Here is a 26,989-nt window from a genome sequence, read left to right on the forward strand (position 1 = left end):
ACATTCTGATTTTGCTTGTTGGATTTTACTGAAGTTGCTATTTTGAAATTCTACAGATTTGCATAGTGGCCTTTGTGTATCAAAAGCCATTAAAGATGGATTGTTGAGTTAGCTTTTAGGTAGCTCGTTTGGAACAAGTTACTGTGTATCAGTTGACACAGTCGTATTTCCCCATGGCCATCCTGTTTGTGTTGTCTGAGGCTTCATGTAAAAGACTCTCTCTTTGTTTGCACCCTCTGCTTACCACTTATGTTTTATTCCAGGGCTTTATTCAAAGCTACATTACAATTTTCTTGCAACTCACCATCTCAGACATTACTGTTGGCCTTTGAGGGGATAAAGATATGTTCAGAGATGCAAAACTTTGTTCTTCAGATCTGTTGGATTTGTCTAATGTGTCTAGAATTACTATCATCCTGCAGGACATGATAACGGAATGTCCTGTCTTTTACCATGTATGAGTCCCAACATCCTAATACTGGTGCTGCCTGGGACAGTGGATAGTCTGTCTCAATATTTCAGGACTTCTACTAAGCCAGTGGAATCGATAGCTCTCGATTTTATAGTTCCCATGGGCTTCCCCTCCTCCCTTAATCTGACTTCAGTCAATCCAGAAGTTGGATGAAACTGGCATTTTGTAACTGCAAGGATTCCACTCAGCAAAAGTGTGGCCTGTGGTCAAGGCTCCAGTCAAACAGAGTCAGAGTCTTCATATTTACAACATGGTGAATGAAAATGCTTCATTTTTTCCTTGCATTTTCACAAGTTCACATGCTTTACTTTAATATATGACTGTATCTTTAACTGTTATAGAGGTAATGAGGTTTTCTGTGCTGCTCGCATGACACACATCGTACTGATGTGCAGTCAGCCAGGGGTAATTTTTATGACTTATGTGTTACCATGCATTAATCACTTTTTAGAGGTAAATAATTTGGTCATCAATTTTCAAAAAAAGCATACAATGGAAAAAAAACATGTACAATGTATCTCAAGGTTTTCTGCCTTCGAGTTTTAAGTGGGTCATCTAAAGGACATCTAGCAGGGCTTTAAAATTATTAAACTTCTAATAAGGGAACTTACATGTAAGCTGGTGGGGGGGGTAGCTGTTAAATTTTTAGAAGTGACAGAGAAGTAGCTCATGGTCTCTAGGGGAATCTTTGTCTTACTACTAGTGAAATGGCCAAATTATAAACCTCTAAACAAAAGTGAATTCCTAAAGAAAAGCTGCTTTATGATAGTGGTGCTTCTGGGTCCCATTATGATACAGCACATGGTCATCATAAGGCTTTGTCTGGCAAAATGCACTTGCAGATTTTTTTTAGCTCTTGCCATTGTTTATTTTTATAATCATCTGTAAAGTTTCAGTTTCAAGCAGCTTTTACTCTGAAATATTTATGAGTCCACAAGATCAGTTTGATCTCTGCGTGCTCCGTAGTTCTTATTTGTATTCGTGTTAAAAGATCAACACCAGAAATGTGGTGCACTTGACAGGTTCAGAGCAACTTGGAATGAAAAAGAAGGGCCTCATGCGAGTTAATGATGGAGCTGAGCAAAGGCATCGTAATAGCTGTTGCCAATAGCAATGTCTGTTCCTGCATAAACCATTGTGATCTTCCATTTTCATGAGCAGATTTGCTTTTTCTGCAGCTCATTACTTAAATTTATGAAACCACAGAAAAATGTATGAAGGGCCAAATTAAGGCAAGGATTCTCTTTGCTTGTGGAATTACGGCTGCTCTCACCAAAAATGAACTGGGCTTAGGAAGTCAAAATTCCTTTTGGAACATGCAGTACTGTGTAATGGATACTTGTGTCTAAAGCCTTACTGTGACAATGTGCTGTATCTCCCTTCAGTGTAAACCTTCATTGTAGGACCAAGCTAACACCATTTATTAATGCCTTTTTTTCCATTTCTGCAACAAAACTAGTGGAAGAAAGTGCATGATGTCAGTGTGCTTGGAAGTAATGTTGCTTTGCTTGTTCTACCATGTATTAGGGGAGAATTTCGACCGCCAAGCCAGCATTCGGCGGTCTCTAATTTACACAGACACGGTGGTAAGACGGCCGAAGAAAGTCAAAAGGAGAAAGACTATTACAGGAATCCCTGACAACATACAAAAGGAGCTAGGTATGGCTCATCAGAACTGTATTCCATCCACTGTTCATTGTCACTGCTTATCATTACTAGACTAAAAACATTACCAGTGCTCATGAAACCAAATACAGTCTGATAGCCTATTTCAGTTCCAAATACGTGTGTGCCTCCTTGCCACCTCTTGCATTGGGAAGTTGGGACCTTTAATCTGTTGACTTCCATCTGTTAAAGGGAGCTGGGTGTTTGGAAAATGGTGTACTGGTACAATGAAAATCTGCAGGAATGTAAGGTTTCTGGATTTCAATACTTTCCTTCAGATTTGGTCATCTTCTCCAGGATGTTCACCAAAGCAAAACTGAAATGGGCAGATGTGATGGCTTGTGAGTAATTGCTTAGTGGAGTACGTCAATTCATGGATGCCTTCCTGAATCTGCCAAGGATTGCATCAAGAATGAAAAACCTATTTTCCAGTTCAGTTTTGGAAACCCCTTAAGTATCAGTGTTATTTGATTGACAGTAACTTACCTGGGTTTATTAGCTATTCCATATATTCTTAAAGGAAAATTACCTATTCGGTCACATTTACACTACCTCAGACAGCCCTTCTTCACACTTCATAGTAGATGTGAATTCAAAGCTGATGAAGCAATATGGATTTTGGCAGACCTTTCAGATACTTTTTGCAGAATTCTTTGATTTACATTGTGTTATTTTAGTTTATTTTTAAAAAAATTATTTTGGTTTTTCCCAGATTATAACTTCACAGATAAAAGTATGCCCCCCACTTTTTTTCTCAGTAGAGGAAGAATATGTTTTTAAATAGTCTGGCAGAACTTAATTTTGGTGCTTTATATGTGGAATCATCTCATATATTGATGATTTCTGTAAGTTTCACTGCCTTGCATGTTGCATCTCTTTCTTTTTTAATTATGTTTTTAGTTCTTGATTATTTTTCTGGATTTTTCAGAAGCAGAAGCAAAAATCTGTAGCTTGTGAAATGAACTAGAGGTTCAGGCACAGAGAAAGCCAAGAAATAGACAATGACGTGCAGAGAAGTTCGCAAATGGAACTGTGCTCCTTCAGCATCTGTAATGAAGCAGTGCCCTGCTATGGGAATCCTCTGCCTCAAGAAAGTGTTTACAAAATGTAGAGGTTACGTTTGTGGCTACTTCAAAAAGATACTTCGTGCTTGAAAACATCAACTGTAGTTTCATTTGGTGGAGTAAGCTGAGAATGCAGTTGTCATCTGTCCTAAAAGGAATTCTTCGGTTAATACCTTAAAAGAAGTGTATGACTTTTGCCAATCAGCTCACTAAGGCTGACAAGTTTTTACCTTGGTTTTCATCTTTCATCTCTATGCTGAGCACGATTCACGTTGCACTGCTTGAAGGTTTTCCTTGGCTCCTATTTTAAGTTGTGGACTGGCAGTATCCCACTGTAGGAACTCTCTCTGGATGGTTCCTGGCCCACAACCTACAGGCGTGTGGGGCTTCAGCCATCTGCCCTATGGTAGAAGTTGTCAGAGGAGCTCCGTGTTGCTTCCGTAGTGGTTCTGTCTCCTCCAGGGAGAAAACTGTATGCCAGGAGAACTCTGATGGCAGTGCCCATCCTCTTAGTGTGTTGGTTTCCATCACAAGATGCAAGGTGCACTTGAAAAGAGTGGTAGTGTCTTCATCTTATGCCTGGGGAAACCAGACATGCTGCAGCAAAGTGACTTAGCCAGTCAGCCACCAGGCTGCTGACAAGGCTGGGAATAACTGCAAAGTCTCCCCCATTCCTGTTCAGTGCTCTTTCTGCCTTTTCTCCCCTGTCACTCCCCAAATATTTCTGTAGTAGTCCATTCCCTATTTCTCTTACGCTGTCCCAAAACAAACAACGAGTTTTAAAACATTCCAGAGTTCATTTGATCGGAACAAGTATTAGGACTAAACTCCAAATCAAGCAATTGCATTATGCCTATTGACATTCTCCCTGTGGTTTCAGCTGAATAAATCTCTTTGTTTCTCCCCTAAAGCATTGCTGTGAATGGCTATAATATTTACACAGAGATTAAAATCCCTTGGTACACTAGAGTTGCTGCGTGCAGGCTAAATAACCAACATGTACAGCAGATTCTTGTAACCTTGTTTATCCTTCAGAAGGAAGCAGAAACTTGAGAGAACCTCAAAGCTTCAACCAGGCTTGGACTATTTTCATTTCTTCTGAGAGAGCTTGGAAGAACTTCCTTCAGGCCATGCTGCTGGGGTTCTCCCCTGGCTGCTTTGGGTCCTTCGGAACAGAAGAGACCAAACAGAAGAGAAAGCCTGCATTGGCTACTGGCCTGAGCTCAATGGATGTGATACCCTCATAGAGCTTAGCCAGGCATACTGATAGGAGGCATTAATTGCACCCATGTGCTCAAAGTATCTTTACACATAAACATAATGCTTTTTAGCATTGAAATGCTGTTGTGTTTTCACAGGTGTCTTCCAGTGATGAACCGGTCTCTCTGTGTAGACTGGAAAATTCTGCATAAAAAATTCTGCGTAAATGAAATGCAACATCATAGATGGGATTCTGAGACATAGTAAGAATGTGAGGTGTCTACCAGTTCAGAGATGGCGGTTACTTTTTGAAGTTGTTTTATAACTGCAGCACCCTCTCTGTACTTTTTAGCAGAGTGACACCGAAGTAAGAGGAGAAGGCAAAACATTCTTCTCTCTGCCAAACATAGCAATGAAAAAAATTAGTTCTGCATGCTTCTGAATTACCTTCCTTGTCTTACAGAACATAAATATTACATGCATATTTAATGGGAGTCAGTGTTGGGTCAAAACTGCAGAAAGAGCAAGAAACTTAAAACTGTTTTACTTGAAGTGCTCTTGGTTTCTCTGCTCTGTATTGCCATTATCCATTTGTCTCCAGATGTCTTCTTCAGATGGTCCCTTATATACAAACCTGTATTCCCCCTCAGACAAGAAGATGATTCCCACACAGAAGCTTGGTAGAGATGAGCACCTCTCTGGAGGAACCTGTCACTGGCCTTACTCATTTCTTGCCTCTTGGTTATCATCAGCTCCCTTCACATGTTCCAGCTCTCCAGAAAAGACAGCAAAATGCTTTCCACCTTTCCGTGGTCCCTTCTTTGTGTCAGTGCTCTAGGGTCTGGGTCAGACTAACTTTCTTTTTGTGGAGGTTCCAAGTTACCTGGTTGTGAGTGTTTCTATATGCACTGCTCTGCACCAGTGCAGTCCCAGACACCAGTGGGCAGCTTCTGGTGTCCCAGACTCCCTCTCTGTCTTGCAGGAGGAGCAGGTCTCAGACCTGACTATCAGTTCCACCACAGTTCCTAATAAACATGCCCCACCGAAACATGTTCAACTTTTCTACCTTTTGATTCCTTCTCCTTCTGACAGGTATTTTGATAGTTTTTTCCTATTCCAACAGAAGGTTTCTATCCTTTTGGTTTCCAGAAAATGTCTTCTAATTTTATGCTTCCTATGTACTTCCTTTGGATTATTTAAATCCTTTTTTTTTTCCATCTTACAGATGCAATTAATATTCTTTTCGGCTCTGTGATATTTTTGCCCTGTGTATTTTTTTCCCCCTTCTTGACCTGAGGGTTCAAAGGGTCAGAATGACCTCATATAGGTTTTTCAGCTTATTTTCCTACCTCACATTTTTAGTAGCTCACTGTGGCCTGTAGGATCTTGTGTCAGTCATCGAGATGGGAATGACTGACACCTCAGCTGTCAGTCCTTCATTTGCTTTCTTGCTGTGCAAGAAACCTGGTGATTCCTCAGACCCCTGGTGGTACTAGTTGGTATCTCAGGTATCATTGGGACTGTTGAAGCTCTCTGTTGACATGCCTGAGAGGAAGCAATTCCATCTCAGCTGCGTGGTGGCAAATGAGTCCTTCTGATTTCTGGAAACTCAGCTGTTCTATTAAAACCGCCTCTTAATTGATACTCTTCTCCAATTAGTTCCCTCTAGGGATCGCAATCATTCAAGTTACAGGTCCCATGGGTAAGAATAGTCCCAGATACCCTTGGTCCTACAAAAATACCATGCAAATACCCAGCAGCTCTTGCCAAGTAATTCTGCACCTGCTTCTGTTTGCAACTTCAGCAGTCTTTGGAGAGAATATCTCTGTTCCAGAGTTACTGTGTGTTTTGACTAATACTGGGTTTGTACCTGTAGCTTTTCACCATTATATGTTTCTAGCACTGTCCATCTATAGATTAGATGTTAGAATGCATGTATAATCTGCTTTTTGGTACTGGGAGGATGAAAAACACAGATGCCAAGAATATAAACTTCACCAGAGGCTGTTAGGTTAGAGAAATGAACAGAATCAAGAAAACTTTAATTCCCAATATTTACATCAGAATTCTCCCTCTCAGGGTGGCAGTGATCCGTCCAAGTATTCAGGATATTTTTAGCTGGTGGTATTGAAAAGTTTCACAGGATTCACTGCAATATTTTTCTTCTCCTCTGCGAGATTACAGATGCTTCATGGAGCACAGTGAAAATTCCTTAAAATTGCCATAAGCCCAGTGTACCTGTCTGTTTCTTGTTGAGTGTCTGTTGAAATCACTCAGTTTGTAAGTGCTGGGGTAAAACAGATTAAGAATCTCTGGGGGCTTTTTCTAGCAGTGAATTGTGGTGCCTGCACAGTGACTTAGCCAGTTTACCAGGTTTGCAGGAGGATTGCTAGGTGGGGCATGAGGAGGCAGTGAGAGCAGCACACCTTAGGAATGTGCCTGTGGCATGAGACCAGTGCTTGCACTAGAAATGGTTAGTCAGAAGGTAAGAGAGACTACTTCTTTGTTCTCGTTGAACCAAGCATGTACTTTGTGACACCAACACACACACTGTTAATCTTTTCAAACCCTCAGTTTTCCGTGCTCATTTCAATGCAGAGGACTTTTCATGTGATTCTCTGCAATGAGCTGCTGCTGCCAGCACCTCAGCTGGAGTCACAGCAGTGCTGCTGGTAGCTAGTACCTGGCCCCAGGGATTATATACAGACATGCTTCTTTCCCCATCAGATTTGCTAAATTTGTCATTCTCAATCCCTGTCCCCTCTAATGAGCAACACCAGTGACTACCAGAGTCCACAGGGTGGGTGTTCTTTACTTGCTGCTAGAGCCTGCTCTAAACATGCGCATTAGTGAAGAGCATTTGCCCAAAGAGAGATTTTCAGCATAGTGGGGTAACAGAGAAGAGCATAGATACAGGTCTCCTGTGGTGGACATAACACTGACTGCAGCGCTGCTGGGCACAGGATAATAGAAAAGGCAGACAGGACAATTGTTGCTTTCAGTCACATTTATCATACACCCAGTTTGCAGCTCCTTCTGACTTCATAATGTTAAGCATCTGTAACCTGATGTCTGGTTCTGCAACATTTTTTGCTGGTGTCTGCTCACACGTTGTCCCTGCAATTAGATGGTCTTACGGATGGTATTCTTCAAAAGAGCTGATTCTGTTCAAGGATTTTTTGTGTTGCAGATATCTTCTGACTGCTGTTTATTTAAGTAGGTGTTTTCTGACAAACCTAGCATTATCAGTGTAGTAGTCAAAGGTTTGAGCTGTCCCTTAGGATGGGATTGTCTTCTAGCTGCCGTACCAGCAAAGATTTTAAGGGCGGTTGAAAATCCTTGCTTTCCAGTATTACTCTGAAAGTGATGAGTGAGGTTTTACAGTGCATTTGTAAATTGCAAATAAAATACTCCTCACTGCCCTTCTTAATTTCACCAAAATCGTAAACACCTCAGCATTTTACCAGTATACCTGAGTCTTAAATGTTCCTCTGGTTGGTTTTTTGAACCATTTTCCCTGCAGATTTTTGTTGTCCCTCTTCAGAAAAGAGAACTGTAAAAAGAGTAAATTGTCACAACTTTATATGAGATTGTGCATACTTGTAAAGCCAAAGCTGAGTTTCAGAATATGCTGCATTTCTAAAAAAAAAAGAAAAAAAAAGAAAAAAATTAAACCTCAAAATTATGTTCCTGTAATAGTAACACCAATGCAAAATTCCTTCCCTGACCATATCCTATAGAACAATTGAAGGATGTAGGCCCTGTAGTTCATATTTCTGATGCTGGGCTGTCTTGCCCTCCGTAATCCTGTGTTCATTTGGGCTCTGAGTCATTTTGACTAGAAGAGACCTTGCACCAGTGTAAAGACTTGCCCAGATGGGCTTCCCTGCAGTATTGAGGTTGTGGACATTTACTGGTGTTGAGTCAGTTCACGCAGTTTCCCAGAGCACATTAAGCTGGACTATAAATGACATCTGTTCTGGTAACAAACCCAGGATAAGCACTGGTTCTCAGCAGCATCCTGCAGCTGATTGTTGATGCTGCCCTCTTGTTAGTGTGCTGCTCTGGTGCTGGTCTGGCTGGGTCAGCCAGCAGTTCCTTGTCTCTATGTGCCAAGGGAAGGGGCAGGAGCTGCTGTGCCAGGCATTCTGGTATAGCCATCACTGGCCTCCTGTATTCAGTGCCATTAATTTTCAGACATCACTGTGCATTTACCATGAACAGTATGTCCCAATAAATGCATTCTAACACTCCTTGTTTTGGAAGGAGAAGGTGAAGTTAGCAAGTCCAGCATTGGTCCTCTTCACCATTTACCTTCTCTAGCAGTAGCTTTTTGAACAGACATGAAACACCCATCTGCATTATATTACTTGTGAAAGAGGGTGCTTTTAGCTTCCTCTGTGTATACATTACAGACATACCACATACTGAAGTGCTCTCAGCCACAGGTCACTGTGACAGTATTAGATATTTGCTGTAGTGCTGACAGCTTTATTCTCCACCAGGAGCAACCTTTTGTCTCATCTGTGTGTGTGTGTTTGTGTGCGTGTGTGTCTTTCACAGTGGCAGAAGAAGGAAAATACCCCATCTCTTTGGTTATTTACGTATCTTGGCATGCAGATTTTTGTTATCAGGTATTTTTAATTGATTAGTGGTTAAAATTGGTGATGTCATGGTTCCAGAAACATTCTTCCATGTTTTTCTCTGTCTCAACCAAAGGGGTGCATTGATTCCGTAGAAAAAAAACATACCTGGAAAGGAAGATTATTTTTCTTACTGTACAGTTCTTAATAACTGTATATGGAATATGCAAATCCATCTCTTGGTTGGCTGCAGTAGTCCATCTGTTCTGACAGTATCTCGTATTAGATTATCCAAGACATTTGCCAGCATCTGAGTATTTAGTTTTGCAGCAAACCTCTACCAGAAGCAGAAAGAGGCTGCATTTTTATGAGAGCAAGAGAATTTACACAAAGCAAGCTAACTAGGCTTCAAGCTGCTGAAAGACTACTTACATGCCTGAGGAAAAGAAGTAAACAATCTTTTCTGTCTGTGCTGCTTTAACTGTAGGCTTTTCAGAGCCCTCTTTTCCTTAGCCTAAATGCCTCTTTTGCCTGCCAAGAATCAGGATGATTAAATGTCCTTTGAGTGGTGTTTAAAGCTGCATGATAAGAATACCTATCCTCCCAATGCAGTTTTATACAGTAAATATGAAAGGAGAACATTCCTTTCAATTCTCATTGCTCCTGAGACTCACTAAGGCAGAGACTTGAAATAACCCGTTTTCTCCCACAGTGACATAATGTGTTGCATCCTTACCAGCATCTCCAGCAGCATGCCTGCCTCTCTCTTGCTATTTATACAGCAGTGCAACTAAATTCAAAAGCAACAGCCTTACATAGACTAATTTTAAAGCAGTCCTCTGGTTTGCGATTTTAAAAGGCAGCTACCAATAAAATGGTAAATTTGAAAGAGCCCTAGAATCCTTTCTGTTGACCCAGTGATTAGTATTTAGTATTTTGAACTAAAACTGATTTTCCGTTGTCTTCAGACTTGTGAGTGGGGGGGAGTTATGCCAATATGTGATGATTCCTTCTTTTAGAAAAATTGGTTATTTTTTTATTACCTGATGATGCTGAGGATACCATCAATACCAGCTGTTTCTTTTCCCCAGTTTTTAAGAGTTTTTCCTTTATGATAAATAGAAAGTGGTTGTATGGAGAAACATTATCTTAATGGTTTTCTTTGCAGTGTTGGATAATGCTTATATGAATGCTGTTACAGCACATGTATTATTTGTGGTAAAACAATGCATGTTTCCATGTGTTAGCATTCTTTCAGACAAACTGCAGGACTTGGAGAGCTATTTGTGAAATATTTTTTTCTGAAATGTATTGCTTGTAAAAAGCAGATCCTTTTATTCATATTAGTCTCCAGATTTCCTTCCCCTTTTCTTTATTGCGTGATGCATTAGCATGGGAACACACTTCACGTTTCTCAGGCTTTTGTCTGTTCCTGCTGCATTGCCTACTGGAAGTCAAACAGTATTACTTGGTTTCTGACACAACTGATTACTATGGTAATTATTACCATGTCATAAACAGAGGATTTCATGTGTCGAATGTGCGACAGGAACGCAGATGATTCTGTAAGCAGAAGGTTCCTGGTAATAAGGAAAAGGGGAAGAGAAATGCAGAAAACAGACGATGCCTCTGCAAAATCCATTGTTGCAGATTCTTCTTCAGAAGGCATGACCTGCCAGGAGCATGGGGATTGAGCAGTTTGCTGGGTTTCTTTTGTTTTTTTTTTTTTTTTAATGAGTGAGAAGATAAATGTGAATTTTTGCTTCAAGAAATAATTATTTTATTTTGACTCCAGCAGTTGGTACTGGCCAAAGTGATTTCCGAGGGCATTCGATGTATGTCCCAGATCACTGTTCCACGCTAGGGAGACTAGACAGCTATCGCTCTGCTATGCAGCGCTCTGAAACCAAGGACACCAGCTGCCAGACGGAGGAAGTTAAAGTTGTGCCCCCTTCAATGAGAAGAATACGAGCACAGAAAGGACAAGGCATTGCAGCCCAGATGTCTCAGTTCTCCAGCTCATCTGGAAACATGTCAGTGATGAGTGATTCTGCTGCAGTTATATTTGCTTCTCGCCAAAATAACGACATAGGTTTTCACAGCTTGCCTCGGGTTGGTGCGAGAGTGTCTCTGCAGTCCCTAGATCAGACACAGAGCATGATGTCAAGGCAAACAGAAGACGTTGCTGGCACTTTACCTCACCAGATAAGCAAATTGCAAGTGGATGATAGTGTTGTGCATCTGAGGAATAATCCCACAATGGGGACCCTGTTGAGGCCAAAGTCCCAAGAGGTGAGAAGCTGTGATAGCGAAAAGTCCTCAAGCCCAGCATGTGTGGTCTCTCCTCATGCCACTTACTCAACAAGCATCATACCCAATGCAACACTGTCATCCTCCTCAGAAGTTATCCTTATTCATGCTGCCCAGAGTGTTGGATCATTGGATAGTAAGATTTCCAGTTCTGCTGCCTTTCCAAATCCAAGAGAAAATCCTGCTGCTAGCAGTGCAGTAAGTGGGAAAGAAGATCACCATTCTTCAAGTGGTAACTGGAGTGAGAGTAGCTCCACACGTCACTCACAGACTTCAGATACCATCCCATCTAACACTGTCATGATGCTTTCTCTTGCTGACTCTGCTGTCTCTCTGAGCACTCCTGGGAATGCAGAGGCTGGGTCTCAGAGCACGAGCTACAGCTCTAGGAGCACCACTGCTTTAGCAAGCCCTTCCCAGGACAGCGATGGTCGGAGTGAATCCAGCTATTCTGGGGAGCGAGCACAGGCAGCAGCGAGCAGCATGGAACATTGGTTGTACAAGTCTTCAGAAAACAGCGAGACCCCTTCACGCAAGGTGGTTTGTACCACACCAGGCTGTGCCACACCTGGTAGCAACCTGAGCAGCAGCAGCCTGGAGAGGACATCAGTCAGGGACGATTCTACTTCCCTGTATTCTGTGGACCATGATGGCTATTATGGCTCCATGCATATGGACTCTGGACTGAAGTCAGACATGCCATGCAACAGTACTAATGGTTTTGAGAACCCCAGAGACAGTGTGATAAATGTCTTTGAAGGAAAGGAGAAGAAACATCAAGATGACCACTCAGGCCAAGGTGACAAATCCCTTGCAAGAAACATCTCACTGAGAAAGGCAAAGAAGCCACCTTTGCCACCATCTAGAACAGACTCACTCAGGAGGATGCCTAAGAAAAAAGCTCAATCCAATGGACAGGTACTTGATGAAACCCTCATTGCTACCCTCCAGCATTCTCTGCAGCTGAATCTCAAGTGCAAAAATGGCAGCTCCCCTTCCCAGAGCCCCTGCAGTGATTATGAGGATCCCTGGGTGTTGCGCTCCCGCAGCCAAAGCTCTGTCAGTGCAAGCAGCAGCATGATGTCTACCACTGCTCCAAACCTGTACTCCATCTGTACAGTCACTCCCTCCCAGAGTGAAACAAGTAGCATAAAGTCAGAGTATGCTGACCATTGGGGTTACTACAGCGACTATGCCGCAGTGGTAGATGACCAGGTGAAATCTCCAGTGACCCATTCTGCCAGTACATCATCTGCTCTCAGCGATTGCAGCATCAGCCACTTCAGTGATGGCTCGAGGGCTTCTGTGCCACAAGTGCCCAGTGGACTGGCCAAACCAAAGAGTGCTTCTCCAGAGAAATCCCACCGAGTCACATCGCCATCGAGTGGGTACTCCAGCCAGTCCAATACACCCACTGCGCTTACTCCAGTGCCTGTACTTGTAAAGTCTGCATCATCAGGAAATGGCAAATCCAAGCTGAAGCCTAAAGTGCCTGAAAGGAAGTCCTCTCTTCTGTCTTCAGTCTCCATGTCTTCATCATCCACTTCTCTTTCTTCAAATACATCTACTGAAGGGAGTGTGAGTGTGAAGAAACTGGACCCTGCCCTGAGCCCTCCTGTGGATTCTGGTGCACCTCCTCCAGCGCATCCTCTTCCAACACCTCCACATTGCCCTGAACTTTCTCCTCCTCCTCCTCCTCCTCCAGCAGAAGTCATGGATCTGTCACCATTGTTGGCCTCTCCCGCGTTCCCCCCTCCTCCGCCAGAAGTCAGTGTAAATTCAACCTTTGCTCAGACTGTCCCATGGTTTTCGCAAGAAGCCTCCATCAGTTCATTCTCTTCCTCTGTTCCTCCTCCTCCCCCTCCTTGCCCCTTAGCTGTCCCACCACCAGCACCACCGCTTGATCCCAAAATAACAAAAGGTGCAACAACATACCCACAGTATTCCTTTAAGAAACTCAACCAGGAGGATTCTTGCTACAGTCCAGTGAAACAGCCACTCAGCAAGCAAGATTCATCAAGGCCCGTGATGCCATTAGTAACCACCAAAGCACTGCAAATGGTGCAGTTGAGGTCCGTGAAAAAATCAACAGAAGGTGAACCATCAACTGAATCTGCTTCTGAAACCACCTCTCAGGAAAAGACTAGTGCAAATTTATCGTCACAGTCTTTGCTGAAGCCATCTCTCTCACTAAAACTCAGTTCCAGCTTAGGCGATGAAGAAATGAAAACTCAAGGCACTTCATTTAAAAATGCGGTTCAAACACTGTCTCGGGGTTCTCCTCTCATTCTCTCTGATAACACACCTGTACTTGACAGTGATCAAAAGCCTGTGAGTGCAGTAGGTCTAAAGAAATCTTCTGAAGCCAATGCTCTGGCGTCAGCTGCTGATGATGCCACACCTGAGTCCTCGGTGCAGATTGAAGACCTCCCTTCTGGCATGTCACTTCAGGGTTCACCAGCATCTCCCGACAAGACTCAGGTTGTGTTGCCAAGCAAGAAACCACCGCCTATTTCAAAGAAACCCAAACTGTTCCTTCTGGTACCACCTCCACAGTTAGACCTTACAGTGGAGAAAGCAGCTGAAGTGAGTGATACTGCCGGAAGCCCAACTAAAAGAGAGGCTGTGCTTGCACACTCAGAGGAGATGAGAAATTGTCTTACAGATGGACTCGATTCTAACGAGATGGACTCTGGCAGCCTGGTTCCTGAGGGAGGAGCTGCTGGATTCACCTTCTCTGGGACAGTGGGAGTGAATGCCTTTGCAGTACAGCCTGCTGCATCATCAGTTCAAGAAGAGCCCAGGCAGGAGGAGCAGTCTGCTTTTGATGAAGGAAGCAGTTCAGGCAGCAGCCAGGACAGTGGCAGTAACGCTGATGGGCACCTATCTCAAGAGAACGAAAGTGGTGAGTCTCTTTTCTCTGACTAATTCAGATGCAGCAGTAGCTATTTTGAAAAAGGTGGGGAGTGAGAATAACCATCCTAGCATTGAGGTGGCACTCTGTAGAGGGCAGAGCTTCTAGTCATTGTTATAACTAAAACAGAAAAAAAAAAAAAAGGAAAGTTGCAGGGATCTGATTAATACTTCATGACATTTCATGAAATTGCTTCTCGCTTCTCATTGTTGCAGACACAGAAAGAAAGCGATGCTTTATTTAACCATGCTAGTACTAAAGCATGCTATGGAAGCAGTTAATTTGTTAATGCTGGTTTTGCATTTTAGTGGAAACGTTAAAAATTTTCTTTTGTTACTGTTCTCCGCCTGTTATGTGTGAGCAAGCACAGGCATTGATTTCATGCACGGCAGTTCCCACAGCGAGCGTTGATCTGAAATCACAATAATGACAGCGCTGCACTCAGTCTATCGGATGCTTCTCCTTGGAGGCAGCAAGGGCTATTTTCAGGACAACATGCTCGTGGGGCTCACACAACAGACTGACTGTGTTGTTCATTCTCTTATAGTGGAGGTGTTTGAATCAGACACAGCCAGTAGTTCATTATTGCCAAGCAGTAGTTATGGGGAAGAGACGGACGGAGTGGCAACACCAGCAAGACCAAGGACTACTGAGGATCTTTTTGCAGCCATTCACAGGTACTGCAGAAACTGCCCTTCCTGTACTGTCAGGTCCGGTAGGTCTCTCAGAAATAAATGAAACACTGTTTTATAAAACGCTCAATTACAAAAGTCATGGCTTTAACAGAAAGCACGTTATTTATCAACTTTCTACTAAGGCTATCTGTGGAAAAGATGAGGAAAAGAACTTGCATTTTATTGTTTTTTAATGTATTTAACCCATTCTGAACTAAACCCTACCAGATTAAATGGATGTAGATTATATTATAAATACCTTGCCCTTTAAATTACCAAATTACGTCTAGTGTTTATTGTACTGTTCTCAATCTGCCATATTAACTCTACTGTTGCTTTTTCTGTGTATCTTTTTGTTTTCATTCTTGTTCTTCTCCATCTCTTTTTACTCTCTCCGCTGCTTATATGGTGCAGTTTGGGACAGAGGCTCAACGCTAATGCTTCATGGCAAGCGTGGCTGAAACTGGCAAGTAACACAACATGTCAGTCATATGGCAAAACATATGGCAAACGCTGGATTATAGTTTGCCATAATCCAGCCTGAGGTCAGGTGTTTTGTGTCAAACTGGTTCATGAACGAAATGTGCAATACTGGCTCTGTTATTAATGACATTATTCATTTCCCTTGAAAACAAAATCATCCCGGATGGCAGCTAGATGTACGTGCTGTTCAGGTTAGGTGGTCAGGAGGAGGAAAACTCAAGTAGGAAGCCCCAGGGGCAGGAAGGCCCAAAGGCAGAGCAGGGAAGGCGGGCTGGGCTCCCTTGGAGCAGCGCTCCCGGGCCCGGCGGGGCGTGGCGCCAGCGCCATCGCGTGGCTGCGCAGCGCACTGCAGGCCGCGGAGGAGCCGCCTCCCTGGCGGGGAGTGGGGATTATTTTCCAGGTGTTCATCAGTTTGCACATCTGTGCATCGGGAATGAGGGACAGGAAGAGAGCGGCTGGGAGGCTGCAGCATTTTGGATGCAAATGCTATTTTTGTATTCATTTTTTAAACGAGTCCTTTCCAGACGTTACAGAAATTGAATGAATGTGGTACAGACGTTTTATAATTTAGTGTTACCCCTTAGGACTTGGCCTGAATGAGCCATTGTGAAAATGGTCTGTTGTATTCATGTTGCATGGTGCTTTTTAGGACTGTGTCAAGTCTGGCTTTAGAATGAGATATTCTAGCCAGTAGCCGTTCTCCTTTATGTTTGCAGATAGAGAGTAGGTTTCAGTGTATATGCACATACCTGTAATTCATGAGTTTGTGGGGAAATGGACAATGGAACTGGATGTGACATACTTAGAACTGCTTGACAGATGCTTTATTAAGAACTTGCTTTTGGTGGCTTTGGATTTGAACCACTTTCTTCCTTGGTTGCTAATTAATTAAAAAGGTTTAGTTTTTCCCACACTGCTTTTGAGAGGTATTATTTCAGTAATTGGCACTCTTGAATATATTCTTTGGAGCAAGACAAGAAATTTAGTGCTGTGTGCATTAATGACAGGAAGAACAGTCTGAAGTTTTAAGTCATAGTTTTGTTTGAACATATACCCTACCTGTGTCTGAAAAGCCACCAAAACTAAATTCAGTTCTTAATTTCAACTTTCTTCCATGATTCCTACATACTGACAAAAGCTGGGTAGGTGCTGACAGCAAACTGACTGCTCTGCACTGCATTCACAGCCTTACCAGATCACTCCAAGCTAGGGTAACAGAGTCTTTCCATGCAGATCTTTGCAGCTGATTTTTTTTTTCAATTTAATTTGGGGTTTGTTAACAGTACGACCCCAGTATTGTGGTGTTTAAAGATATCCATAGGAAGCCAAAACCCTACAGAAGGAAAATCTTCTCCCTGTAACAAATGCACACACGTGTTCACATTCAGACTTGCGGAGCAATCCAAGCACCAAAATCATCTGTTGCCTACAGCACAAACACACAGCTAAATCTAGATGAGGCTCCTACATTGGCTGCTCCTGAAGTCGTCATTATATCTCTTTACTGTATTCTGTGTTGATTCATTCTCAGGCTGAATGGACATTGGTATTACATTCTTATTCCAGAAAGACAGGTGGGGGCAGCAGCAGCTGCTGAAACTTAACAGCTGGCACAGCTGCCTTTGCGGGTATCACAAGTGAGCTATGCATAAACATCACCACTTAGGAGAGACTGGATCTCTCCAAAGTCTTGGCACAGCCTATAGCAGTGTGCCTGTTGCTGCCACCTACTCAGCTGATGGATCCTGCCTCTTTGTTTTCAGGGTTTTATAATTATTAATAGGCTGCAATGCATTAACACATTTGAGCTCGCCTTGGCAAAATCTCAAGGCTTTTAAGAAAGTAAAGCTGAAGATTGCATTAAGTAGAAATCTGTTTGAAAAGGGGAATGGTCTGGACTGAACACATGCGTGATAAAAAATAATACGAGTTTTATAGCATGATAATTTTATGTCTCTAAGAAGTCTGTTGACTGGTTTTAAACTTTTGCCAAAATACCATGTTTAAAATTAGGCTTTATACAATCATTTTTAATTAATTCTTGCTCAGTCAGCAAAGAAACAAAGCAGCTGTGCTACATATACCAGGCATGTACATTTCTTTAAGATTTCTTGTAATGGTTATATCTTTTTTTTTGTGTGTGTGTGTTATCCCTGCACTTCACATTTAAATAGACAAACACTCCACTCTTTCATTTGGAAAGATAACTTTCTTGTCAGGAAGTTGGTCTCTCCTTCATTTAGTTGAAAGTTGCAATGACAGAGCACCAACACAACTGAATTTTGTCTTTGCATCTTGAGAGGAGCTGGAAAAGTTTTTTCTCTATTTATTTAATATTTGGATTAGGGTTTTTTTTTTTAAATCATTTAATCAAGAATTGTTACACGTGGCTCCCTTTTCTCCATCTTCAGCAGCAGTGCATTGCTATGTCCTTATTTCTGAAGGAAAGTGCACTGAACTACGCCTCTAATTCTCCAGAATGTCAAATGAAATCCTATAATGAAACAAAACAGTCCATATACTCTAGATGACATATTTTGAATCAAGTCCCCAAATTAACAGAGAAATGGCATGGAGTGTAAATTTTTATAGCACATTAGTCTGAGCAGTTGAATAGTGACTGCAGAAAACAAAATTCACTAAATTTGCTAAAGTGTTTTGAACATCATCAATATTGCCAGTTTTAGTAGTTCCATTGTTCCAAATTTGCAGAAAAATAGTAACAAACTTACCTTATACCTCCAATACCTGCATTTGTGCCTGTACAGTTCTGGTGGTGTTCTTACTCATGCTTTAGATTTAGATCACTTTGCCCTTTTCCCTGTCTCTGCTTTGCCTTAATTCATTGTCATCCCTCTAAACCAAGTTTAATTAGAGGAGGTAAAACGTTTCATTTTTGTGTCATCCTCTTCTTTTTTGTGTGTGTTTCAAACTCAGATCCAAAAGGAAAGTCCTTGGCCGTAAAGATTCCGAAGATGACCGTACCCGCAACCATTCTCCGTCGCCCCCCGTAACTCCCACTGGTGCTTCCCCAAACTTAGCTACCCTCAAACAAGCCGGATCTATTCAGAGAAGTGTTCGCAAGAGCAGCACCAGCAATGACAACTTCAAAGCCCTGCTGCTGAAGAAAGGGAGTCGCTGTGACACCAGTTCCCGTATGTCCGCAGCAGAGATGTTGAAGAACACGGACCCGCGGTTCCACCGGACAAGGACAGACGCCTCCTCTGACCTTTCTGACAGCCCTGCCAGCTGCTCTCCCAGCAAGAGCAAACGGGCCCAGGAAGAGTGGGCCAAGAGTGAGGGCCTGATGCCAAGGAGCATGTCCTTCTCTGGCACAAGGTACGGCCGGTCACGGACACCCCCGTCTGCTGCCAGCAGCAAGTACAGCGTCCGCAACCGCATCCAGAGCAGCCCCATGACTGTCATTAGTGAAGGAGATGGGGAAGTGGTGGAACAGTCCGAGGGCAGGGTCCGGAGGACTTTGGAAGAGCAACAAGAGGGGCAGCTTGACATGTTTAACAGTGATGAAATGGACATGAATGACTTTCCGTATGCTGAGGAGGCAGGCTGCAAGGAGACCTTGGATCCAGCCCATGTAGACTTAGTGACTCAACCAGGTGTTTCAAGGAAGTATCTAAACTCTTCAGCTGAAGAAAGTTAAAAGGCAGTGTGACAAAAGGCTTTGGATATTAGTCTAGAAAATCACAGGGACTAGATTCCAGAAGAAAGCCCAGACCAGGACAAGGTTACTTTGCTGAGCGTTTATTCCACAAACTGCATGTGTATGTTTAAATGCTAAAGCAATGATGGTTCTACATGGTTGGGTTGGGGAGGGGAGTACTTGCTTTGAATGAGTGGTCTGTGGCTTGAAGAAAGTTAATAGTTGAATTTTTTGTGTAAAGCCTTAGAAGTCCTCTTGTGGGGTGGGAAAGTTTTCTCAGAGTCTTTAGGGGTGTGAAGTTTTTCTTTTTCTTGAGACTACAATTGTGCAAGCAAAATTTAGGAGTAAGCCTGAAATGGGAAGGCTCCTGTGGTACAAGCTGGACATTTGGTTCAAAAGCATTGCAGTGATGCAGCGTAGTGCATTCTTTAAGCAGAGGGAGGCACAATGAGGCACATTCACCTCTGAGAGAAGGTGGTAGGGTTGGTGCTGAGGTTACATGGCTCCTTAGTGGGGTATGGCCCAGCGTTCAATGAAGTGTGTCCCGCTCCAGCAGGGAGCTCACCAGGTTATGGATTGGTCCAGGGTATTGTACTTCCAATTCTTTTTCCTAAGGGAAAATGAACCGTGTAGTTAACGTGGAAAAGGGAGCTGATTTTATAACACAGTACTAGCTGCTATGCAGCCACACACGTTCACTTGGTGAAACACACATTTCCAGGTGAACTGCTTCCTTGACTGGAGTATTCCCTTAGAGAACTAGAACAGCTGGATGTGTGCAGAGGGTACAAGCAGACACCAGGAAAGTGGGAGATGAATGAAGCAGAATTTGGAAGGGTTACTGTCATGGTTTAGGAACAGTATTTCCCAACTTATTGTTCCCACCGAAACGCTCCAAACCATGTTCCCGCTTACTCGCTCCCCTCTCCTCTTACTTCTGCGGGTGGTTGGAGAGGAGCATTGGAGGCACAAAAGGTGAAAGTTGGGGGCTAATGAAAGAAAAATCTACTGGAAACAACTATGAAATAAGAAAATGGACAGTAAGAGCAACAATACTTAAGAGTGCGCACAGAAGAGGTGAATGGCTCACAGGTGACTGCTCACCATGCAGAGTCTGGTAATGTGTGACCTGCTGCCCCACTTCGTTGTCCCCGGCAGTGTGGTAAGGCAGAACAACCTCTGTGCCCTGGCCACAGCCCCCCCGGCTACTGCAAAAAAATAAACCCTGTCCTGGCCGGAACCAGGACAGCTGTGTTTCTGAATTAGAAAGAGAAATTTGACTTGCACTACAAAGCTGTAGGTGGAGCCCATCTTTTAAAACTGAAACTTGGGAATTCTGTTTTGCCAGAAATCTGTCTTTCATTTGTCAAAATGGGGAGACTATTAATTTACATCACTTGAAATACAGATACTTGCTAACTTTTGGTTACCAAAGAATAAGTTGCAGTTCCTTTCCTTTTTGATTCGCCTGCAGTATTGCTCTTCTTTTTTAACCTTAATAACTTAGTGGGGTTCTTTTTTATTGTATATTTTACAAATAATAAGAACATTTAACAGTTTTCCAATTGTAAAGAAGACCATTAATTAAAACTGAAATATTGGCTGGAGATTTTGGTTCTTGGTAGGAATGAAAATTTTAATTTTTAATAAGAATTTTGCATCATTTGATGGCATGCGCAGTTTTTTGTATTGTTTGTAAATATTGAAAGTTGTTAAAATATCTTTTGATCTCCTTACCGTAGAATTTTTACATTTTTAGATTGCTTTTAAGAAGAAAAAGCACTCTTTGTAGATTATTTATTTTAGACAAATATGCTTGTAATCTCTTTCTTCAATCCTTTACTTGTTAGTTATGTAAATTTCAGGGGCCTTCATTTAACTCTTCCCTTCACAAGAGGGGAATAGTGCTGAAAATGCTGTGACTTTGCTTCAATAAAGAAAAAGCCTGCCAGTTGCCATATTGTCTTTTGAGTTGATTAAAATCTCCTTCAAAAGATGTGTCCCACAGAGTATGGCAACCCACTGAATGCCATAATCCATGCATCCAGCTACTAATCTCCAGTTTTCATTGCAAAATTGACTAATTCACTTTAGAGATGACTAAAGTGTACTCACACATTCATCCCATCTCTGTATCTCAATTCTGAGACTAAAAGAAATTTAAATAATCCTAAGCTTTTTCCCGTGTTGTGTGAGTTTTTCTACTACTCTCCTACTTGCAACCTGTCCCAGAAAACTAAAAGTCTTGGAGAACCAGATTATAAGCAGAGTGAGTGAGAAGTGAAATGAACAAGTTGAATCCTGCTGCACTCAGTGGAACAAGGGTGGTATTAACTGGTGTGCAGCAAACTTTCTACCATTTTTTACATGCTAACTATATTGAAAGAATTGAATTTTTAAAATGAAAATAAAACTTAATTGGATAGATTGTTTCAGATACTATTAATACTGATCAGAAGTACATTCTGTTACAAAGAGGTAGCAGTGGCAGAATGTTATGTGCTAAACATCTTGCAAATGTTGCTTTGGTCTGTCTTCCACAGCTGATCACATGGAACATGAAAGGACCAAGTCCTTTTCACAGCAGGTACTGTCCCTTTGAAAGCCATGCTAAATGCTAGCCAGTCCTCATGCCACCATCCTGACAGGATAACTTGTAATAAATAATACTCAGGCTTTGTTTTATTGTTTACAGACGGGAAAATAATCTAAGTGAAAAATGGATGCACTGGGCAAAACTGTAGCTCTGGAGCCTGCAGCTTCTGCAGCCATTTGCAGCCTTTTGCATCAAGCACCTGTAGGAGGGAGTATAGCCAGCCCTGGTGATGGCCAGCTGATGCTGCCACTTGTTTCTATGAGCTATGTGGGGAACTCTGGAAAAGCCTGGCTTAAATGCACACCATCTTGCCAGTGCAGGCACATGAGATTAAACTTGAATGTAGCACAGGCTGAATTTCCTCTCTGACCAGTGGTAGTCTTGATGCTCCTCTAAAACCCACATCTGGTGAACTTGGGCTGAAGCTCAGGCTTTGGCTAACATGCAGAAGACAGTGTTTATGCAGTCCTGCTGATGTTGCATGACTACATTTTACGCCTTACAAGGTGTATTGAAATAAGTTAAGTGTGCTGAAATGTGTTTAATGGTGCTAATACCACTTATTTAGGTAGCTGATGTAACTTTCTTACAGAGGTGTCACTGTGTCATCTCCCTGCAGACAGAAATGCTTAATTATTTTGTCACACTTACAACTTCAAAGTTAGTTTCTTAGACTATAAGGTTCCTCCATAGGGAGGTTTTGCAGTTGAGGTTTTATTGGTCTACAACTGTAGATGATGTTTAACAAACTTCTGCTAAAGACATTCAGAGCAGAAGGAGAGGAGGGCAAAAATGCAAACTTGACTGTGCTTAAGAAAAAAAGCAGACTTGTCACCCTGATGCTTGATGCATCATGTTGTCACAGGGCTTGTTTAGAGTTTACAGCTGGTCTACAGTTTGCCTCCAAACCAAGAATCTTTATTGAAGCTAGATGTGAGATTAATTTCTGGTTTCCGTTTTACTGGGAATGGTGTTCAGCTTCAGTCTTTTTCTAATTTTCTATTTTTTTTTCTATTTTCTATTTTTTTTCTATTTCTAATTTTCTTATATTAACTCGTTTCATGTTTTGTTCCTTTGTTTTCCAAGTTTTACTGTCAGATGTAGGCAGCCCCAATAACCCTGTGAATCAGCCCTCCAGTTACTCAGTTAATACGTTCACAAGGCTCAAAGGGACTTACACAAACCTTCACTACTGTTTGTGTACTAGAAAGGAGAACTTAACTGTCTTAATTGAAATGATGGAAGTTATGCAAGGAGCAATAGCTTGGTGAGAGGAGGTTTGGAAAGCTACTGGATATCAGTTACAAGAATTGGGAAAGAAGTGGATTTGATGAAGACAGGATTTTGAGAAATCAGGATTGGGATGCTGGTTCCTGCATAAGGCTCAGCCTGAAAGAAGGCAGTGGCAGAAAAGGCGAGCAAGGAGAAGCAAGGAGATTACTGAGAAGTACAGTGAATGCACAGATCAAGGTATGGGGTGGGCAGGCTAGTGCATATTCTAGACGATAAAGAAGTTTCAGCAAGTACAGAAGAGAGAAAAAGGTGAAGGAACAATGGAATAGCCACAGGAAGGAGGAAGAAAAATTTTAGCCTGTGTGTTTCGTCCTAATTCAAAGTGTGTAGAAGGCCAAAGTCAGTCAAACATGGGGGGAAAAAAACAAAAAAAACATAGCAAAAGCCCTAACAATTTAGAAGACGGAAATGGGCAAAATTGGGTGAGCTTAGAGAAGCAGTAACAGGCTGAAGTGAGGACTGGTCTAGGAGACCTCAGGCAGCACTGAGTAGGTAGCTCGAGCACAACTCTTGGGAGGGTTCTATGGAACCACCGTGTCTGAAGTCTGGAAAGAATAAAGGGGGTTGGGAAGATCAAAGCTCAGATGGATCTTGTCTAGTTTCTGCCAGTGACTGTGCATCTGGATACAGGTCTCCAGATATTTGCATTGGGTAACTTGCTAAACCTTCAGTCATTTCCTGAAGCAAAGAGAGGCAACTCATGCATGCAGCACAGGGATCAATGTGTTAGTACTACTGAAAGCAAATAGATCTGATTTGGTATTCTTTGGATACCACAAAGTTATGGAAAAGTCATTTATAGCAGCCGTTGCTGTTCAAACAAAGCCATTGCCACAAATTTTGAGTGATTCAAAATGATACATTGTTTGCTTTTATAGGAGAGAATTAAAAGGATGGACTTCAGTGGTAAAACAAAGTGTTACATAACTTACAGTGGCAATGAGGAATCATTTTATCTCTTTTATTTAAAATAACTTCAGTACTCACAAAAGGGAACACAATAGTTTTATAATGCCCTTGGTAGCTTTCTGAGTTGGCCCCTTGTAATAAATTTTCTGAATAACTTTAAGTCTTGCATGGTTAAGACTAGAAAAGTCTGGCAAAATTGATAACTTACTGGCTCTAAAGGGGTGTTACCAACTTAAATCAGAATGCAGCATTAAAATCTTGCAACTACTCAGTGCTGGTTTGTGACTGTGGCTATACTGGTGTGATTAATAAACAACAGAGTAAAATATAGGCATGTTTGATAAAGATGTGCTGCGTCATATATTATCCTGAAAAATTGGGTAAAAGCCTTCCTCATCAGCAGAATGTTGGGTACATTTTATGTTGCAAATTCACCTCTTAGCAATTGGGTTCTTTTGCATAATGTGCCCCTTTTAAGGGGCAATCAATGCGTTTCCCAACAATGCTAATGGAAAATGTCATTGATTTTTAGTAGGAAATTGTTTGTTACTAGTGAATCCAAATGTATGTGTATAAGCATGTGGGGAGGTATTTAGAGAAGTACCAAATGTACCCGAGTTGCTTCTGTCTGTGCACTGGTATATTTGTGCACCAACCTGCAGTATAAAACCAGAATTGTTAGCTACTAAAGAAAAAAAGAAAAAAAAAGGGGGGAAATTTGTCAGGACACATAAGGTAGCAGAAGTTTCTGCATTTTTCACCACCTCTAGAAAAAAAAAAAAAAGTTCTGTGTTTAGATGGTAAAAACTAATTTGTGAGGAAAAAATATGTAAATCATGAAAACAAAACCAAAACAAAACAAAAGCCTCAAAAAAATTCCAAAACACCACAAGATTAAATCCTGTAAACAAGAAATACAAGAAACTAAAAGAACAGTCTGCTGTCTGAAGAGGAATGTTGTTCATGTGCATCTTGGTAGTACATGAATGTCTTCTTTAAAAGTTAAATATCTTTTCAGTTTACTTTTTCCAGAAGAAATTGGAGGCTGTTTATAACAGTCTTTTCACACTGGGTTGCAAAAAATGGACACAGAAATTCCTGCCATTGGTAGTTAAATTTGGGGAAAACCCCTTATTTCTAGGTCAGTTTAAAACAGGTGAAAGAGCATCACAATGACACAAGAATTCAGTGCTCAGTGCAGCATCACAAGTTGAGAAGCTGCCTAAGTAAAAGATGGCCCCATCCTTTCTACCTTAACCAGGGTGTTGTAGTGTGCTGCCTGGAAATGGTGACTTTGCAAATTGCTGTGCCAGCTGGGAGCTGCAGTGTAGTCCAAAGGACTTAAAAAGCAAAGCCCAGGTTTACGTAGTCAGTGCAGAAGTCACAGACTGGGGAATGATAATGATTTTAATGTATTTACTTTGTTATGGAGTCCTGATACAAAACAAAAGTACAATTCAGAAAGGAGATCCTAAGGAAAATGGGTGCACAGGGAGCATGTGGCTATGAGCAGAGGTCATGCATTTGCACAGAAGTCCAAGTTTGGGTCTAAGGTAGCTTAGAGTCCATTTACAAGCCAGGGATAGACAGTATCAAACCACTGGTGATCCCAAATGAGGTTGGTGTACTCCCATACACAGTACACTTGCATCTTTTAGGGCAAAGATCAAACAAACCTAAATTCCACAGAAAAATCTCTTGTGATGTGATACGCAGAGAAGAAAGTGTAGAAAGTGTACCTCAATGTAATATTCAAGAGACAGCCTTTTATTTATAACAAAATGGAACATTAAGACTGATTTCTCCATTTACTGATGCATTTTCTTGCAAAATTTGTCAGAAGTTAAGATTGTGGCATGTGGAAACATGGGAAGTTGTTGATAGTTTATTTCTGAGTTCAAAAAACCACAAGCAGTATTCTGGTTTTAGACTGTTAAGCATAACCCAAGGCAAATGAGCTGTGGAACATAAAAGCTTTTTTTGAGGTGCAGTTTTTTAAGTCCAGGACTGACTGCAACAAATTAGTCATCAAATTCATGGGATGACTTTCTTGCATGATGTGACAACCTCATGTGGAGCCACGTTGGATTTTTGGGAACAAAAAAATCTAGAAAATTACTTTCTGTGCCACAAACTTGCTCTCTCAAAGGATCACCAGTGTCTGGGAAATGGTGACCTCTTTGAACTGAAAGTCCGTATGAGAAATTATCTGAAATACTTGCTGAGAAAAGAGGGAAGTCAGTGTCTTGACAATAAACTGAAATGCCTTTCTCAAAAGTAATTCTTGTTGTTACTCTCATTTGTTGGACCTTTCCTTCTTCGATAAACTAGATCTCATGTAATCTGCTAATTCTTGTAGAGTGCTTTGGAAGTTCTCTTTCAACAGGTATTTCCTCATCCTGCTTGAAGCATCTTGCTATCAAGAGTCTTTCTTTGTGATACTGGTATCTCTTTTGGAAGGCCTGGCAAGGATAATAAATATGAAGGGAATCTAAGCTTGATTGTCCTTTGTGCCCTAGTCTGTAGACCATGGACTTCCCAAAGTTCATCTGTCTGGGAAAATGCCATCAGGAGCAGCAACTGCTGCTTCTGTGCCAGTCCAAGTGCATACCTGACAGCACAGGAGCCTGCAGCCTTGTTGGCTCTTCAGTTGGTACAGACAGCCAAAACATTTTTGCCACACTGTGGATCCAGAGAAGAGTTTCCTACTCTCACCTCTTCTAACATGACCTGCCAAACCTTTGACATGCCTCTTGGCATGCCTGCTGCCCCGAATCCCAGCCTCAGATGCCACCTCTTCATTCTGCTCCAGCAGAGCTCCAGAGGCTGGTGCTGACCTCCAAGCTCTCACTCAGTGTCCCATTCTACACCCAGCTCCCACAAACAAGAAGCTCAGCTTTGTGTCCTCAGCCACTCCAGCTCCTCCTTGCAGCCACGGCACCGCTCCGGCAGCGCCAGTACAGGGAGGCTCTCGTGGTGTGCACTCGTGGTGAGGGACAGGTGTCTGCCCTCAGCACCCAACATCCAGATGTGGTTTGTTCTCTCCCACAGTCTGTTTAACCTACACTTTGCAAGACTGTCGCCTAGAGTTTGTTTTACTGGGTTCTCCTCACCTGCCAACAGTTTGGCTTTCCTAAATGCCTGTGAAAAGAGGTGGCCCTTAGG

The 26,989-nt window shown here is 42.1% G+C and overlaps 1 protein-coding gene across 1 annotated transcript in view; it reads left to right on the forward strand.

Moving 5' to 3' along the window:
* The window catches only part of NHSL1 (NHS like 1), a 174,381-nt gene extending 155,355 nt beyond the window's left edge, over window positions 1-19,026 (forward strand). Inside the window, exons 6-9 of the mRNA XM_062488911.1 lie at window positions 2,000-2,131; window positions 10,780-14,199; window positions 14,756-14,885; window positions 18,303-19,026. Of these exons, the coding sequence (XP_062344895.1) occupies window positions 2,000-2,131; window positions 10,780-14,199; window positions 14,756-14,885; window positions 18,303-19,026 (4,406 nt within the window). The remainder of the gene's footprint in view (window positions 1-1,999; window positions 2,132-10,779; window positions 14,200-14,755; window positions 14,886-18,302) is intronic.
* Window positions 19,027-26,989: the final 7,963 nt, after the last annotated feature.

The sequence above is a fragment of the Cinclus cinclus genome, chromosome 3 (genome assembly GCF_963662255.1).
Source record: "Cinclus cinclus chromosome 3, bCinCin1.1, whole genome shotgun sequence".
In the NCBI taxonomy this organism is placed as follows: domain Eukaryota; kingdom Metazoa; phylum Chordata; class Aves; order Passeriformes; family Cinclidae; genus Cinclus; species Cinclus cinclus.